Genomic DNA, 18,421 nt, shown 5'->3' on the forward strand with positions numbered 1-18,421 from the left:
AAGATCAAGTCCAACTGTTGCCCCAGAACTGCCAAGGCCACCACTAACCCATGTCAAATGGTTTGGATTGTATCGTAGAAAGTGCTGGAAACACTGGGGTTGAACCTTCATGAGGTCTGAGGCTGCCCCACGCGTATGAGGGAGATGGCACAAACCTGCCGCTCACAAACCAGTGTTTGTTCCAAAGCTGGGTCCCGAACATCACCCTGCGCTGGTTGGGCAATCCGGGTTTGCCTTGAGGTCTTTCATTCCACACAGCCACTCACACAGGCTAAGCTGTGAGTGCTTCTAAGTCAGCAGCTGTGTTGAAGAAGACCACAGACGAAGGAGTCACATGCTGCTGTGTTCCTGTACTGACAAGAGCATGGCCGTGTTCCTGCTGGAAGCTCCGTGAGAGCCGTCTGCCAGGTTCCTGAACACGATCAAGTTCTCATTAAGTGGAAGTCCTGAAAGTGCACAGATACCAGGGCACTTAGCAGGTTCCCTCTGTAATATGTGCATCCATGCACAGAATCCCAGCCTGGTTTGTGTTGGGAGGGAGCTTAAAGCTCCTCCAGCTCCAACCCCTGCCCCGGGCAGGGACACCTTCCACTAGAGCAGGTTGCTCCAAGCCCCTGTGTCCAACCTGACCTTGAACACTGCCAGGGATGGGGCAGCCACAGCTTCTCTGGGCACCCTGTGCCAGCGCCTCAGCACCCTCACAGGGAAGAGCTTCTGCCTCAGAGCTCATCTCAGTCTCCCCTCGGGCAGGTTCAAGCCATTCCCCTTGTCCTGTCCCTACAGGCCCTTGTCCAAAGCCCCTCTCCAGGTTTCCTGGAGCCCCTTTAGGCACTGGAGCTGCTCTAATGTCTCCCCTGCATGAGTATTTTTTTTCTCATTCAATTTTCTCAGTTTTCACATAGAAGCCGTTGCACTGGAACGTGGAACTTGGTCTGGTTGCATGCCAGGGAAACACTTCAGCTTTCAGGAACTTTTGATGGGCACAAGTTGGTGCTGGCCAGTGCCCTGTAGCATCTGCCAAGCAGAGCATCATGGTGATGGGACACATTCTTCCTGATAACATGAGTGGACTATCAGCCTGAGGCTTTTTCTCCAACAGTGACCAGAGGTGGATATCTAGGAGAAAGGAGGAGAACATGGCCAGCAGTGTGATACTTCCTTCAGAAACCATTTTCAGGTTGGGGATGCCCGGTCAGATGTTGAGTACAGCAGCTTGGTGTAGCCAGAAAACCAGCCTGCTGGTCTCGGAGGAGGTGCATGCACAACCTCAGTGCTGAGCACCAGAGCTTTTTAAGGGATCTGACAACTATTGTACAAAACTTTCTCAGTGCTCTCTCCTAAGTTGTGTTTGCTTCCCCACCAGGGTTATGAATACAGCCGGAGTGGAAACCCCAGCCGGAATTGCCTGGAGAAGGCTGTGGCAGCACTAGATGGAGCTAAATACTGTAAGTAATTAATAGTTTCATCAAGCAAGATGTCAGCACGTGTATCTCTTGATGATCTACAGCAGGCATAACTGGGGGAGCAAGGATACCAGGCTGTCAGCAGCTGTCACATCATGGCAAGGCTTTCACTGCCTCTGATTGCTGGTTATGGGCAAGAGTGAAAAGAGTCCAACATTTATCACTCAGGAAAGTCCAGCTCAATCCCTGGCTTCTGTAGGGTTTCCTTTTGCTGCGTTTGGTGTCTAAGCTAAACTGAGTTTGTCCTTGTGCAGCAACACTGAATGCAGTGGGGAGCAGGAGCCAAGCAGCAGCTCTTCCTGGACTAGTGTTCGTGCTGGGTTCCACTCTGTGTAAAATCAGGCTGATGCTTTTACTCAATCCACTGAGTGAGTGAGACAGCGAAAGCGAGAGCAACAGAACAGGTTCCTTTTGAAAGCAAAGTGAGGAAAGTGAAGGCAAGTTTGACAAGGTTGTATCACATTAAAACACAGTTTGTCTGCCACTTACTCTTTTCTCTTTTAGGTTTAGCTTATGCTTCTGGCTTAGCTGCTACTTTGAATATTACTCACCTGTTAAAGGCAGGGGACACGATTATCTGCATGGATGATGTCTATGGAGGTATGTAAAACACAAGTGCGCTTTTGATCTTCATTGCACAACTGATTAAATGTACCTATTTGTGATTGTCATGAACCGAATTTCCCACATAGGACCTTACGTCCCTTTGCAGCCTTTTCACTTCCTGAGAACACAGAACACCCCTGTCTGATTGTGGTGCTAGGAATTCAAACACTGGAAGGTTCTGTGGCACAACATGCAGGTTTAAAACAGTATAGCTAACTAGTAAGAACTAGAAAATAGCAACATCTTGGCATTGCACAGATTTGTTTGCAGAGCGGGACCCTCCACAGACCAATGCACCAGAGCTTCCCAGCTGCTCGTATTTCTACTGTTCCCTTCCTAGGTTTGACCCTTTATCAACCAGCATTTTTTCTGGACTGTTTCAAGCAACTATTCTGTCATATTCCCTGAAAGCACAACTTGCATCTGCCATGCCCACATCTTCTGAATGCTTCCGTGGTGCTGCAGCCCACTATTAGGTTTTCATCTTGTATAGTTTTTTTTGATCCATTCTTCCAAGAAACTCCCAAGTAGCAGAGTCCATCCACCTCTGCCAAAGTCCTTCAAAAGATTGATGTCACCCAAAAGTCCCTGCCAGGAAAGTCTGCCCAGATGTCCTGTGACAGAGTCCTCAGTGCCCAACTCCTGTGTTTCAACTGATCAGCAAAGCTTGTCTTCCTCTGCCTGCTTCAAGGCCTTGGCACAAGGAGATCAAATCTGCTTTGTTTCCAAAGGAAGTTTAGAGAGGCCAGCAGCAGGTTGTGTTTTCCCAAGCAATAGCTGGAAAATCTGCCAGCAAGAGTAATCACCTTTCCCAGTGATGGGTGAGTACTGTTTGCCAGTCAGTTCTCTCTGCTTGTGCACATCAAATACAAATGCACGCATTTGCTTTAAAGTCTTAGTTCGTGCCACATAGCTCTTCTCCAAAGTACACCTGGAGCCAAGTTGAGTGGAGCAGGAATCCCCACTGACAAGCCGCTCCTTAAATTCACGGTCCTCCCACTACAGAACTCAGTAAATCAAAGTCATTTGGCCAAAATGTATTATCAGCTCCTCACTTCAGAAAAGCCCATGGGTATATTTTTCAAGCAAAACCAGTTCATCTGCTCATTAAAGCCTCAGCCCCTGGTGGTTTCACACAGATGAATTTCATGGTTTCTTCCCCGAGGTTTTTCTTTTCATACTTCTGTTGCAAAGAGACCAGCTTCCCCACAGACAGCCCTATTCAGCAGAGCTCACACCCCATGACATGGCACATCTGCAGATCTGCCACTAGACACTGCGGCCAGTGTGTGTTCAGCCCCTTCGTTCTTCTCTCGGCTATAAGGGGCTCTTTATCCCCTAAATCCCTGCTTGTTTTTCTCCTTGGCTGTGCTCTTATGGCTGTTCCCAGTCATCTTTCCTGCTTGTGTTCTTAGAATCACAGAATCCCAGCCTGGTTTGTGTTGGAAGGGACCTTAAAACTCATCCAGTTCCAGTCGCCTGCCCCGGGCAGGGACACCTTCCACTAGAGCAGGTTGCTCCAAGCCCCTGTGTCCAACCTGGCCTTGAACACTGCCAGGGATGGGGCAGCCACAGCTTCTCCTGGCAACCTGTGCCAGCGCCTCAGCACCCTCACAGGGGAGAGCTTCTGCCTCAGAGCTCATCTCAATCTCCCCTCTGGCAGGTTCAAGCCCTTGTCCTGTCCCTCCCTCCCTTGTCCAAAGCCCCTCTCCAGGTTTCCTGGCGCCCCTTTAGGCCCTGGAGCTGCTCTAAGGTGTCCCCTTCAGGAGCCTTCTCTTCTCCAGCTGAACCAGCCCAGCTCTCTCAGCTTGATTCTTCAGCCTTGTAATAGCAACCTTTGAGTCTTGGGTGAGCATGGTATGTGCCCCTGCTCCCTCAAGGGCTCACTGGCTTTGCTAAGCTTCTACCATGTTCTTCTGTAAAAGGCCAGGCTGGATAGGAGAGCAGAGCTGCACTTGCTATCTCAAATGAGGCTGCATTTTGCAAGGCTCTCAGAAAAACAGTGAAAGAATTGGAAAGCTCTCGGGCAATGCTGACAAGTGCATTGCCTGGGACGTGTTTAAGAGACGCTGAGTTTTGGGAAGGGTGAGGAGGAGCTGCCAGGTTTTGACACCTCTGAATTCTGAGCCACTGATGTAACTTCTTAAAAGGGCTACTTTCTGTGTAACCTCCCATTTCAACCTAAGGTTTTATTGTAGTGTGCTATTACTTAACGTATGTAAGACTACTATAAAGCAACTTTCTGTTGTTTGTCGAGTTGACAATTTTCCATGCCTGAACATATTTCCTACAGCACAAGAGACAATATAATACACAGCTCATTGTAGAAATAAAAGTACTTCCTTAAGAAAACCATCATTCAGATGTAGCATTCAGTGCACAGGATCATACCCTGCACGTACGATGACTTTATGGCTAAATGGCAAACTCCTGTTCTGTGTGAGTGAGTGGATGTTGAACAACCTTGGCAGAGAGACTGAAAGACTTAATTTTTAATCCAGGCAGCAGATAGTCACTGTGCTGAACGTCTAATGATCAACTGGTTGCTTCTGGTTTCTTCTTTTAATCTTTCCAATGAAAGGCTTCAAAGACAGAAAGGAAGAAAATCATCACTCTTTTATGTTCCTCGCTACATGATGCTTTAATGGAATGGTAAAGAAACACAGTAGCTGGAGTCTTTCCCTTGAGAATCTGGGCAGAGAAGAAGCAATGAAGCTTATTAAATAGAAAAAAGAGTTTGAAAATATGTGGTGGAAAGAACTTATTGAAAGAGGATATAAAAGCTGGGGGAAAGAGGAGATAAAAGCTGGAACAACTAGCTTGTGCATGGCAATGGAAGAGAGGAAATGTTAGAAGAAGGGAGACTAAAAGAGGGCCATTTAATTTTGTGATTAAAACAACCCTGAACAGCTGTTAATTGAAAGTACTTCTTAAATCACTCTGACTCCATATTCCCATTAGTCCTTTTCCATGATCTATGGCAATCTTTAAACTTTTTAGGAATAAAAAATAATAATGTGCCGTTCATGGTAAACAGCATAAAATTGTACCCTCCTGACTTTCCGTGGGTGAATACAGGAGTCTGGAGATCAGTGAAGTTTTGTTTTGTGTTTCTGATTCTTCGTTTCTGTTTTTTTTAGGCACAAACAGGTACTTCCGAAAAGTAGCCGTGAAAATGGGTTTGAACGTAGTTTTTGTTGACTGTGCAAATATGGAATGCCTGGAAGCTGCAATTACACCAGAGACCAAGGTAGGGGAGAGGGAAATTGCTGAACTTACTTAATGTCCATTCTTACTGTTGTTGTAATGGGTGTACGTGTCAAACAAAGGGGGCTGCAGGGGTGGCTTTTGTGGGGACAGACTGGAGCAAAGCTGGCTCCAGCATGTCCCCACCCCAGTCCACTTGGTGATGTTGGTGGTGCATCACTGACAACATTTTAAGAAGGATAAAAACACCATGGAGAGAGAGAGGAGGAGGAAAAAGGTCAGAAACAACAGGAGGAACAGCAAGGTCAGAGGAGGAGGAGGTGCTCCATGGCGCTGGAACAGATAGATAATCCTCTGCTCTAGTGGAAAATCACTCAGCTGGAAATGGCTTACAAAGTTTTGGATGTAAAGACTTTCATGTGGCTATGTCAGGCCATCTTCAGACACAGACTGAGGTTTGATGTTATTCCCTTGTGCCAGTTATTTTTATGGAGAATATTTCCTCCCCCAAGAACCATATAATCCCAGACTGGTTTGGGTTGGAAGGGGCCTTAAAGCTGATCCAGCTCCAACCCCTGCCACGGGCAGGGACACCTTCCACTAGAGCAGGTTGCTCCAAGCCCCTGTGTCCAACCTGACCTTGAACACTGCCAGGGATGGGGCAGCCACAGCTTCTCTGGGCACCCTATTTTTCTTCTGTAGGGATGCTGTCTTATTGCCACTCTGCAAACCTGCATGGGAAGCTGACACTCAACAAACTGATATTTAAAGCACTTGTGACTTACACAGGTGTCATCACCAGCACTGTACAGCCTCTAAAGTGCCATTTTGTGCTGTTGAATTACTGCAGCTCGTTTGGATTGAAACGCCCACAAACCCCACACTGAAGATCATTGACATTCAGGCCTGTGCAGATGTAGTACACAAGCATAAAGATGTTCTTCTGGTGGTAGACAACACTTTTATGTCTGCGTATTTCCAGGTAAGCACTTTGTTTACAACTACCCCATTATTTCCGTGTATTCAAAGGTGCATTTTTTAAATGGAAGCACCACCAAGGGACTGTAGTTTTGATCTGTGTGTTGTAAAATTACCTGTTCTGTTTCTAAATACAACCCATGTACTGTGCTAGTTACATTAGTAAGGACGGTATGCAGAGTATTTTGTAGTTAGCCATATCCCACTGTGATACCAGCAGACTAAATAGAGCTCAGCAGTCCAGTAAACACACTGAATCAAGACACTCAGGTAGGGCACTGGGAGAATGGCTTTGCTGTCATTCACAAATCATTGGTTTTTAGTTCTCACTGATGGAAATCATAACAGGCCTGTTAAAAATGTCCTGTTTTATAACTTCGACCTTTTTATACCAATTTTTTTATAGGCTGTTTATGATCTCTTCTGAACCACTTGATATTCAAAAAAAGTTAGTAGAAGAAGTTGAACCAAGCAAACTTTGTTAAGTCTTCTTTTGAGACATCCAAGTTACCTTTTTCTTCAATATTTTGGTGAATGTGTGGCTTAGAAGTTTGTAATTTTGATCTCAAACAACTGGCATAACTTTTCTGCTTGGATAACTAGAATACATGAAGTGAAGACAATACAACTTTGAAGTCTTGTTCATCTTAATGTGGGCTAGAAATATTCATGTGCATTTCCCAGGAGACCAAGCTGATCCCTTGTGGTTTAGGTCTAAAGTAAAACTTTTTTATGAGTGCAAAAGGCAAGGTATCTGTTTTTGTTAAGGGTTCTGAGATCTTCATAAATTAATAGAGCTTTACAGAAGGTGTTAATGCTTAGCTAAAGCAGCCCTTGAGTTTGTCTTCTACATGACAAAGGCTTGGTGATTTCCCCCCTGCAACATATATTTCTTTAGCAAGACGAGTTTGAAAGAAGCAAAGTGAGCATCTGGATATATGAGCTAGTTAATGTGGCTTTTATTGGCCTGGTACTAAGAGAAAGTCAGTTGTAATGATTAATTCTAAGTAATAGGTAGTGTCTTTAAACCCCTCCAGACTGCTGCTGATGCACTGTGCTGAGAAGATCCTAATTGAAGAGTGATTTGTGCAGCACTGTTGAGTGTAAGCGGCACTGGTGTTTATACTGCTGTTCTCCTGGCTGCACACCAGGAATGCACATTATCCACGTTCCTTGCCTAGGTGTCATGTTTAATCTGACAGCAGCAGCTTCTCATTCTAAATCTGCTGTTACCTTTTAACGTATTGATACTTTACAGCCTTTGTAATGTGTTTATGTTATGTGCAAAGTCCTTTACTTAGTGACTGATTAAAATTATTGGTCATTACTTCTTGCCCATCAACATCTCCCTTTGCCTCACCTTAGAAAGGCTTCTGTCAGGAAAGCTGGGAGGTCAGGGAAGAGAGGCCTGGCAAGGAAAACCCTTTGCACTCTCTTCAGGTTTCGGTTGCTCTTTCGGTGCTGTATCACCAATACTGATGTCTAGACAACAATGCAGACCCTTTGCTTTGCAGGCTGCATTGAGGTCTTCATTTCCTAAACAAACACACTTTAGAGTAAATAGCATTGCTCATCCCTGCCTCAGCTAAGCAATAGAACTCTTTTCACATATATATGAATGGGCTGTATGTTGGATGTATTCAATCACTGCTCCTCCTGAAGGTGTCAGGAATCGGACCAGTCCTTTTACATCACATATTATTGTGGGTTCTTTTTATCGTGCTTATCTTGAATCAAAGTGCTGTCCTGTACTATTGTTTTTGTCACGTATCCTATCTTCATTCTCAGGTTTTTGTTTTTAAGGTGTGAAGTTTTTGTGGTTTTCGGTTTCTTCACCTATTGTTACTTTCTGTGTCGGATCACAGCCTTTCTGGATAGCTTGAAATGAACCACAGTGCACATGAGCTTTAATCAGACCTCTTATTTTCGTTTCATTCCAGCGTCCTTTATCTCTGGGGGCTGATATTTGTATGTATTCTGCAACCAAATACATGAATGGTAAGTGTGTCACTTTGGCACAACTCAGGCTGGCTGTTCAAAAGCCATTCTGGCTGCGGGCAGTTCATAGAAGCATGGGATGGTTTGGGTTGAAGGGACCTTCAAAGCTCATCCAGTTCCAAGTCCCTGCCACGGGCAGGGACACCTTCCACTAGAGCCACGTTGCTGGACGGCCTGTGCCAGGGCCTCACCACCCTCACAGCTCACAAAATCTAATGTGTCTTTGCATGGATTCTTGCATGGATCCATGTAAGATCCATGGGTTCTTACGTGGATCATTAGAGGTGGTGAACCATCAAATAGGCCGTTAGTCTTCATAGCTCCTAAACCATCACTGGGAGAAGGAATATTGACTTGACTTCAGGCACTAGACCTAGAGGTGTTTATAGCCATGTTGACTTTAATTTGCCTACAACAAAGCAAGTGGCTTCAGTAGAAGGTATTGGCCAGAAAATACATTAAGGTTCAAAGGAGGTTTCATTCATCTGTGGTGGAGCCTGTCCAAAAGCACGTTCACTGTGTTGTGTCCCAGGCAGCCCAGACTTGGAGCTAACACGACTGTAGCTGTGCTAAAGTCCCTGGTGGTGTGGATAGAAGGAGAAGTTTCCTGTCTGGTGTTCGCCCTTGCTTAGACAGCTCAGCAGGACATACCTGATTCCTGTACCCTGGAATTCCCACTTGCTGGGAGTTGGCTTGGGAAGTGTCTGGGGGCACAAGGCAGAGCACGCAGCTGACCAGAGCTTTAGAAAAAGCTGAAATCTGCCCTACAATTCATGTGCTGCACAGGAAGAGCTGTAGCAATGAGAAGGAACCCCATGTCTTGCAAAAAAGGGACTGTATTAGCAACAGGACTGAGAAAATGGGAGTTTGTGGCATAACCCTGGAGCTGATGGAGTGGCTGATTCTGTTCTTGTCTTCTTGTGGTTTTAGGGCATAGTGATGTTGTAATGGGACTTGTCTCAGTAAACTGTGATGAGATCTACGAGAAGCTTAAATTCCTACAAAACTGTAAGTAGTCAATATAGGAAATAGCTTGAAATCAGTCGGGTTCAAATGTGCCAGCTCATAATGGGAAGTGTGTTGCATACCCACAAGCATGAAACCTATCTAGAGATGTAGCTCAGGCATTTACATGTCCAGAAGTGTAAATGGCCAGAGAGGAGGAAGTGGTGACACAGATGTAAGAATCCTGAAGTCTCTTCCTTGCCTTTCACTGGCCTTATACAAACACGGCAGCTGTTGGTATCCCTCCCTGGCTTCTCTCAGATAAAGTTTACAACACTGGTCTCACTTCCTAATGCCTCTGACCCTGAGAGCAGGGTGGGTCGTTCCCCATTTGTTCACCATTGGCTGCTGAGTGGGGTGAATTGTCTGGGGCAGGGGCTTGAATGAAGGCAGCACTCTTGGCTGCTGGACTGTAACTCCCCTCTGTCCCTGCTTTCCAGAAAGCACTGAGTGCTGTCCCCATGGGCAGCAACTGCAGTACATGGGGCACAACTCCTCACCAAGCCTCTCTTTAGGTTGTAGTTAAGACCATGGCAGAAAGCACCATCATTTCCTATATGACCTTGATGTATATGAAGAGGCATACAAACATTTAAATTATGCCTTTATTTAATTCCACCTAACTTGTGTCAAGTACGTCTGGGTTTTTTAAACTCATTCACACATCAGAGGATATGCCTAATGCAGAGTTTTCTTATGTAGGTTGATTTTAATAATTTTATTGCCTCTTAATTGTAATAAATACTTTTCTGTATAGTGTTCTGTCTGCCCTCTGTCTACAACAGAGAGACTAAAGGTATATTATGTCTAATAAATTTAATCCTTGAGTCTTCATCTTGTTAATCCAGCTCAATAATTGGCTTCCCGTGTGTGTGAGGTGAGGAAGGCAGATTGCATCAAACCTCTTTGCACTGGTCTTGTTCTAACGTTAGGAATTTGGAAAGTAGGACTGTAGTAAGTTTTATCCAACCTTAGCTGTACGTTTTAACTTCTGTAGCTCTTGGAGCTGTTCCATCCCCCTTTGACTGTTACCTGTGCAATCGTGGTCTGAAGACACTGCACATCCGGATGAAGCAACATTTCCACAACGCATTGGCTGTTGCTCGATTCCTTGAGTCACATTCCCGGGTGGAGAAAGTCATTTTCCCAGGTAGGTTGGCAGGACTTCAGAGTGGGTGACGTCTGGAGTTCAGCACCGTAGTGCTACGTGTAGCTTGTGCACCCTTCACGTTGGGTGACTAGATTGGGTGTCCACCTCGGCAGTGGCTGTTCCTGCATTGCTGTGGGTGAGCTGCTCTACCCTTTGAAGTGATGGCAAGTTAAAGCAACTTCTCTGGCTTTCAGGTTTGCCCTCACACCCTCAGCATGAGCTGATCAAGCAGCAGTGTACTGGCTGTCCTGGCATGATCGCCTTTTACATTAAAGGGAGCCTCAAAAATGCTGCTGCCTTCCTCAAGAATTTAAAGGTAAATGATGGTGAATACACGCTGCCTTAGGGGCACTGAGGCTGTGCTTCTGAGGGTGATAAAGGAAGTGGGGTGGGGAGAGTCTTTCTCTGGACTTGCAAAACTCCTCAAGTCTTTTGGGTGTAGCCATCTCTAAATAATACATTATTTGTAAATGGAGGCTAATGAGAGGGAAGTGAAGGATGCCTGGGCTCATTTGAAGTGTTTGTTTACACAGTGGGGTGTAGTATATCCAGGCATTGCTTCTACAAAGGGCCTGCATGCCTGCCTTCTGCAGAAATACCTGGAGGATTTGAAAGCAGAGGAGCTGGGGCTGGTGTAATACTGTTGTAATATTTCAAAGCACTCGTCAGGGCAAAAGCTCATTGAGAAATGACATGAATCATGAAACAAATAGGGAGTCCCTCAGACTGGAGAAGACTTGTTTGTTTGTTTTACCTAAACCATAGGCTTTTGCCTTTGTCTTTGCCATGTAATAATTCTGCCTGTGCTCTTTAATGTGTTTGCTAGTCTTGATCTCTGGTTAGTTTGCATCCTGCACTTGTGCTTTTGCTGGTTTTTCTTGGCAAAACAGAGCAGTAATAAACAACAAAGGCAAATTAGAACTTCCTTCTCCTCCATGTCTGCCTTACTTGCCAGCTAATGTCATCAGCTGAAAATGAATTTACTAAAAACACAGTTTTCCCATAAAAGACTATTTTACATGAGAGAGAGCTTTTAATCCTGGCACAGGAGATCTGCCAGCTTGGACAGAAAGTGTCAGGAAATGCATTCCAGGAGAAGCAGGTTCTTATGAGTATATTCAGTTCAGCCCTTTGACTTGGATAACCATCAGTTTGTCACTAGGTTGGTACAAAAGTAGAGCCATTTCCTTAAACCAGGGTGAGAAGAGGGTTATTTAGTTGATAGGTTTAGGGCTGGTTTGTTTAAAGGGGAAAAAAGTGGATATGAGCAACTGGGGCTGCAGAGGAACATTGAGGGCAGTAAGTGCATTTACAGCAGGCACACTGTGAGTCTATGTTTGAGTGCAGCTGGCTCTCTAGAGAGCCTCTTGTCACCCAGGAATGCATGTCCATAATTCAGGGATCAGTGCTGAAAGACGGGGCTGTAAGGAGAGGGTATAATCACTTAAACCTCAGCTGAAATTGATGAGGTCTCAGTCTTTGTTCAGGCAGCCTGCTCTATCCTCCGAGCAGAGCAAACGCTGGTGGTGCCCAGGCAGAGCTGCTCCCTCGTGTTGTGCTTTTCCCCTCTGCCCTTCCCATGTGTTGCACTGTAGGAGCTACTCCTGAGTTACATTTGATCAACATGGACATATTTTAATTTCAGCTTTGCATCAGTGTCTCTTCAGAGCCTTTTTAGGACAAGTCTGGTTTAAATCTTAGTATCTCGTACCTGCTAAATGTAGAATTTTGCCCTAATTACAGTTAATACCTTTTATAATGCAAAAATTATAATATAAAATCTTAGAAAAAACCCTAAACATTCCTTTTCCCTTAAGTGTCTTTTTCCAGGCATTCATAACCTTACACTTGTTATGTTAACTTGATTTTCCCACAGGTTTTTGTGCTGGCTGAGAGTCTGGGTGGCTATGAAAGCCTTGCAGAGCATCCGTAAGTCATCCTTCATCTTAAAAGCCTAAAAAAAGCTGCAGAGTAACAAAAATTATTATAGGAGCTCTAAAACTTCCTAGTCCACAAAGCCAAGATATTTGTCACATAATGGAGATCCGAGGATAGAATGTATAGCACAAAACCCAGAGGCTACCCCAGGAATGAGCGTGGCTTTAGTGACTATAAGAGTGTGATGTTGAAAGAATTTCCAGGTTTCGTTGTTTTAACTGGGGGGCTGAGATGTGATTTGTTACTATGATGATAATCAACCCAAGAAATCAGCGTGTGTTAGAGTAAGCAGTGAACAGATTAGGTCACGCTGTTGAGGAAGGAGCTCTGCTATTCTGCCTGCTTACACAAGAGGGCATGGTCAGTATGCTGCTTAGGCTGTGTCTGTCTCCATGTCAGGGGAATTTCGTGGGGAATTTAGTAATATAGGTGTCTCTATCTAGGCTAAAAGGCTAAAAAATAGAATTTTTATGGAATTGGATTATTTTACTTCAATCCAATTTGCTTTTCAAAAAGATACATGGGAAGTTATGACTAATATGCTTAATCTTTTCAGTTATTCATTTTAGAATAACAACAAATCTTAAACCACTCAAACATTTCCCTGCCCATGGCAGGGAGGTCAGAACTAGATGATCTTGAAGGTCCCTTCCAACCCAAACCATTTTGTGGTTCTATGAGCTGAAAGGTAATTGGGAATTGGTGGATGTCAGTGACTGAGCACATGGGGGAAATAGCTCTTTACCTGTATCCTCCGTAGCACAGGGAATAAACTCCTCACTGTAAGTGGGTACAGTTTGACAAGTGATCTAAGAAACCAAAAGTTAAAAGAAAAATCAAGAACTCAGGAGATTTTACACTGGAGATTGTCTATTGTGGCTGTTTCTCCATGTGCATACCCATTTCTAGGAAAAAAGGGAATTAAGTATATCTGGAAGGAAGAGAAATAGGACTTTCTCCTTTTTCTGGTCCAGATTAAGTATCCGCTTCTTGTTCATCATTAGTGGCTTGGAAATACTGTACTGGGAGATACAAGTCACTGACTTGTCTGCAGTTCATATAACTTACAGTAGCTGAGGACATGATCTCTTTGCATCTGTGGGTTAATCAGCAGGTGGGACCCGGAAGGTGTAAAAGCTTCATGGAATCTCGGGGGATGCTGGCAGGGAACCAATTGGTTTGGTCTTTACTGATAAAACTAAAAACTTCTTAGAAAAAAGGCTATTTTCTTCCTCCAGGGCCATCATGACTCACTCCTCGGTGCCTAAAGAAGATAGAGAAGCTCTTGGAATCAGTGATACATTACTTCGCCTGTCAATTGGTTTGGAAGATGAAGAAGATTTACTGGAAGACATAGATCAGGCTCTGAAAGCTGCAGTAAGTGGATTGTTACCTTAGTGCCATCACTCTCAAACTGATTTCCCCTCTGGTCCTCTGCCTTGCTCACTAAACTGTCTGCTGGTTAATTCTTGCTTCACTTAATTTAATCATAAGGGTACCTTGCAGAGTGTGTGTAAAGCTTTTGTTGTTACGTTTCTCTATGCACCAAGGTTTACAATCCTTGTCAGCCACCATCTGAGTTGACATAGATTCAGACAGGATGTCCCTGGCCCCTGAGTGATGGGGATATCCACTGAAGTCAGACTGAGAGGAGACTCTCATGTAGGCATGGAAGTGCCTAGTGTGTGCTTCAGATGTTTCATGTCATGGTTTTAGGGGGTTGAAATATATTAAGGAGCTTCAAGCAAAGAGCTTCCGTCATAGAATAAGTCTGATACTGGAGTAACCTATTTCATTTATAAGCACTACTTCTACTCCTCTACCCAACCTTCTGGATTTCAGACAATAGATAAAAATTGTTCTTTATCCGTGGCAGTGAATGTGGTGCCACATAGTGACTTGATTTCTCAAGGCAGCTTACCTGAAACACATGAGGTGTAGATGTGTTTGTGTATGAGTATACACACATAGAATGATAGAATCCTAGTTTGATGTACTTTTTATCCCTCTGTTTTTCACTCTCTTTTTGTTTGGTTGGTTTTTGTTTGGTGATAGTGAAAATAAGACACGGTAAGGACATGTATTTCTATTTTCCAGCACAGAGCTTGAAGATAATCCAATGCTAAAATGTATCTTATTTATGAAAAGGAAAACAAAAAGAGCACAGTTGATGTAGATGTATAGCATAATTGTCTCTCATTTTCCCTTCTTATTGCAGTTTGCAGAGTGTAAAGCTTGAAGTTTAAGGCCAGAACTTGGAACTGAATGTGGAAATGACTGAAGAAGATGACACGGAAAGCCAAATTGCTAATGATTTGCCTTTGATTTGCCTCTGAGAATTTGAATCTCTTCAGTGGAATCCCTGGATCCCTGAGGAGCTCTTCCCTTGTGCTGTAGGTTTATTCTGCTGCTGCCAGTCTGTGCATGGACCATGCACTGTGACACACAGTCTGGGCTCTCCTGGGGGTCCCTTCCTGTTCTGTTGTAATCCCTTGGGTTTGGAATTCATGGAGTTGGTAAGCTGTGTCTGAGAGCAGAGAGGTGCACACTCAGGAATATTATCCTGGCTCTCTCAGTGAGGAGAGTGTTTCTGTTTGTCATGCTGGTGCTGCAGGGGTGTTCTGTCAAAGGGTTGGTTTCTCTGACTGCTCCTCAAAACGCACAGTGAATTCTTCTCATCTCTTCTAACCCAATGTTCCAACTGCAGAACTGCTGATTTAGATATTTTTTGTTTAATTAGGTTGGAAATGTAGTTAAATGCTTTTTCTCCTGTTGGTGTTTTATGGAGCATTGAAAATAAAGCGAAATCCAATACGTGGTAAACAATGGGAACCTTTTAAAGAGGATTCTTTCACTTAGTACAAAATCATGGAATGTCACTTGTGGTAATGATTTGATTTGTATTTGGAACTGGAATATTAATTAAAATATGCTTTGAATTTCCCATATGTATTGTTGGTTTGATCTTTTCCTGTACTATGTTCATTCATAATCAGGTGATGGAATTACCCTGGATTTGTTTAGATTTTCCTATGGGAGATAGGTTTCACTGATGTTTTTACTTCTGTCAATAAAAAAAGATATAAATTCTAACGTATGACAGCTCACCCTGCAAATTGCAGTATTCAGGGCAGGAATATCCAGGTGTCTGAGGATGCTGCTGGGTTGGGGTAGGTGTTAGGTGGCTGCAAGGTATAATCTCTGAGCAGAACTTGCCCACGGCTTACGAAATACCTGTGCTGAGGGACCACAAAGGAGGTGCAAGTACTGCAGGCATTTCTCACAAAGTACTACTTTGTTGCAAGACTGATTGCACAGAGCATTCTTGGTAAAAGCATTGAGCTCTCCCAAACGAAATAAAAATGAATTTCCAGAGGTGCCTTTCCCTTTTGTTTCTTTCTCAGGTGAAGGAAGGACAGTGTCTGAGTGCAGGCAAAGCTTTAAACAGGTGAAAACTTGTATTTGTTGCAATTAAAATGCAGACTGTGCTTTCCATCCCAGATCAATACAGCATTTTAGTGTGAAGTGCAGAGTACAAAGACAATCCTCTCAGCCAGCCTTGGCACTGTGCCTTCCGAGCACTGAACAATCGGATATATTCACACGCAAACAGAATAGAATCATGGAATCCCAGCCTGGTTTGGGTTGAAGGGAGTTTAAGGATCCTCCAGCTCCAACCCCTGCCCCGGGCAGGGACACCTTCCACTAGAGCAGGTTGCTCCAAGCCCCTGTGTCCAACCTGGCCTTGAACACTGCCAGGGATGGGGCAGCCACAGCTTCTCTGGGCACCCTGTGCCAGCACCTCAGCACCCTCACAGGGAAGAGCTTCTGCCTCAGAGCTCATCTCAGTCTCCCTTCTGGCAGGTTCAAGCCATTCCCCTTGTCCTGTCCCTACATCCCTTGTCCAAAGCCCCTCTCCAGGTTTCTTGTCGGCACGTTTAGGTATTGGGAGGCTGTTACAAGGTCTAATAGTCTTATTTGGAATGATGAACTCCTGGGAGAACTGAGCTGAAGGTGTGCACACCCAGCAAACAGCCCTCCAGAAATGGGGACAAGAACCTACTTTTTAGCACAATGAGTCAGGCACAGCGACTTCTGGCTCGCTGGGGCCCTGCAGCACCTCACTGCATGGGAGTATATTATAAAAACAAAATGAGTAGGCTGCTACAGGGGATGTAGGCAGGTGGGTGCTATGAAAATGAGGAGTTCTTGTTACTTTCAAAAAGCCCAAAACTGAGTGAAAAGCCTCGAGGACATTGGGGGTTTATTGTGTGAGTTAGTAATTCTCCTCACTGTAGTAAAAGCCATCTCTTCCCTGTTAATCTCTTCGAAATTATCGGTTTTGTGGTTACAACATTTTGGACTAAATATCTAATTTCTGTATTCCCAGACCTGCAGGTTTCTGTAACGTCATTAACAAGGAGGTAACTAAGTGAAAAAGGGCAGTTTTTGGAAGGATGAACTGCAGAGGAAGATGTGCCTGAGAGGAAGTGATGGTGAGCTGTGAACATCCCGGTGGCTACAGGTGCTCTGAGGCTGCAGTGATGGGCTGGAAACCCCCTGCTCTGCAGAGCGAGCAGCACGAGGTGAGCAGCCTTCATCTGCCCCCTCCCCAGCAGATCAGGACCCAGAATTAGTTTTTGCATCATTATTTACTCTGAATATCCTTGATCAGTGTGTGCAAATCAGATCACAAATGCCCAAATAGGATTTCACTGAAAACCGGGGGGCTGAACTGCACATGGGGATGTGCAGGGGACAAAATGTGGATGAAGTGAGTCCTGAGGGAGGACCAGAGAAGCTGTGGCTGCCCCATCCCTGGCAGTGTTCAAGGCCAGGTTGGACACAGGGGCTTGGAGCAACCTGCTCCAGTGGAAGGTGTCCCTGCCCATGGCAGGGGTTGGAACTGGAGGAGCTTTAAGGTCCCTTACACCCAAACCAGGCTGGGATTCTGTGACCACTCGTGAGGATGGTCCTTGGCAGAGCTGTGATTTGAGGAGAAACCTGGTTTTGTGCTGGGTCATCTGGTCCTCTCCAGGCCAGGGCACTGCAGGTTGTAACAGGGTTGCTGGGCACTGTGTGCAACGTGCTGGTGTGTGGTTTAGTTCTTCTTCCTCCAAAACGTGGCTTACTGGTTACACCAGGCCACAGCTCACAAAAGCCCATCCATGGGAGGTTTCAGATACACGTGTGTTCAAGTGTGCAGCCAGGATGTTGTGCAGTGAGCTCCAGGTCCTGGTGCGGGAACGGTTGGTCTTTGGCTACTTGCGAAGGGGCACAAGTGTCTGGTCTCTGTTAGAAGAACATCCACCATCACATGAATAGCTTGTGTGTTTCTGTGTTCTCCAGCTGCTGCAGATGTGGATTTCTTTTTTGTCATTTGTATGGGGAAAGGACAGATGGAGCTGCCAGCACTGAATTCTCAATGAACTGTTCAATGATTTTCTTAACACCCTCAATATGGGTCTGAAGTTGGCTCTGAGGTTGTCTTATTCATGATAGGGGGCTGGCCTCATGTTGGACATGTCAGAAACTGGTCTCTTCTTGGGGAGGGGTTGAAATGACTGGCAGGAGAATGCAACGTCTGATTATACATCTGAGTGGAAGGTAAACCTTTGAGAGCTTCTCTGCATCCTCATTCTTTCTGTGGCTTTCCTGGAGTCATCCCAGCTGCTCCCTCCAGATCTATCACATATTTCACATCTTGCATTCTTTCTGAAGTTAAAAGGGTGCATTTCATCCTTTGATTAGATTTTGCAGCTGTGGATTCAGATTGCATTACACTTCAAGGGGAATTTCTCTTTTCATGTTGAGGCCCAGATCACACTTGTATTGACTCAAGATTTCATCTTGTTCCCTGGGAGATAATGGTCTCGCACTAAGCCCCGGAGTCAGACTGATTAAACCATGTCTGTCGCGAGGAACTGCAGCGCTCAGGGCACGGTGCGTGTGATGTGGTGTGGCAGCTGTGGCACGGACCCAGCACGGTGTGACAGCTCTGCTCCTTGCCCTGTGACTGTGCGGTGCTGTGAACCTGCGTGGCGAGGGATGCCAGAGCCAAAATGGTCTTTGTCCT

At 45.0% G+C, this 18,421-nt stretch overlaps 1 protein-coding gene across 1 annotated transcript; it reads left to right on the forward strand.

The window, feature by feature from the left end:
* Positions 1-1,363: 1,363 nt before the first annotated feature.
* On the forward strand, positions 1,364-13,722 carry CTH (cystathionine gamma-lyase; the record flags this gene model as incomplete). The annotated part of the gene is made up of 10 exons (XM_010022063.1): positions 1,364-1,445; positions 1,968-2,063; positions 5,210-5,319; positions 6,127-6,258; positions 8,195-8,252; positions 9,183-9,260; positions 10,255-10,407; positions 10,602-10,723; positions 12,284-12,336; positions 13,584-13,722. Coding segments are annotated over 10 exons (1,023 nt in total), but the record flags the coding sequence as incomplete, so codon positions are not given.
* Between the last annotated feature and the right edge of the window lie 4,699 nt (positions 13,723-18,421).

Source organism: Nestor notabilis, unplaced genomic scaffold, assembly GCF_000696875.1.
Source record: "Nestor notabilis isolate BGI_N333 unplaced genomic scaffold, ASM69687v1 scaffold14759, whole genome shotgun sequence".
In the NCBI taxonomy this organism is placed as follows: domain Eukaryota; kingdom Metazoa; phylum Chordata; class Aves; order Psittaciformes; family Psittacidae; genus Nestor; species Nestor notabilis.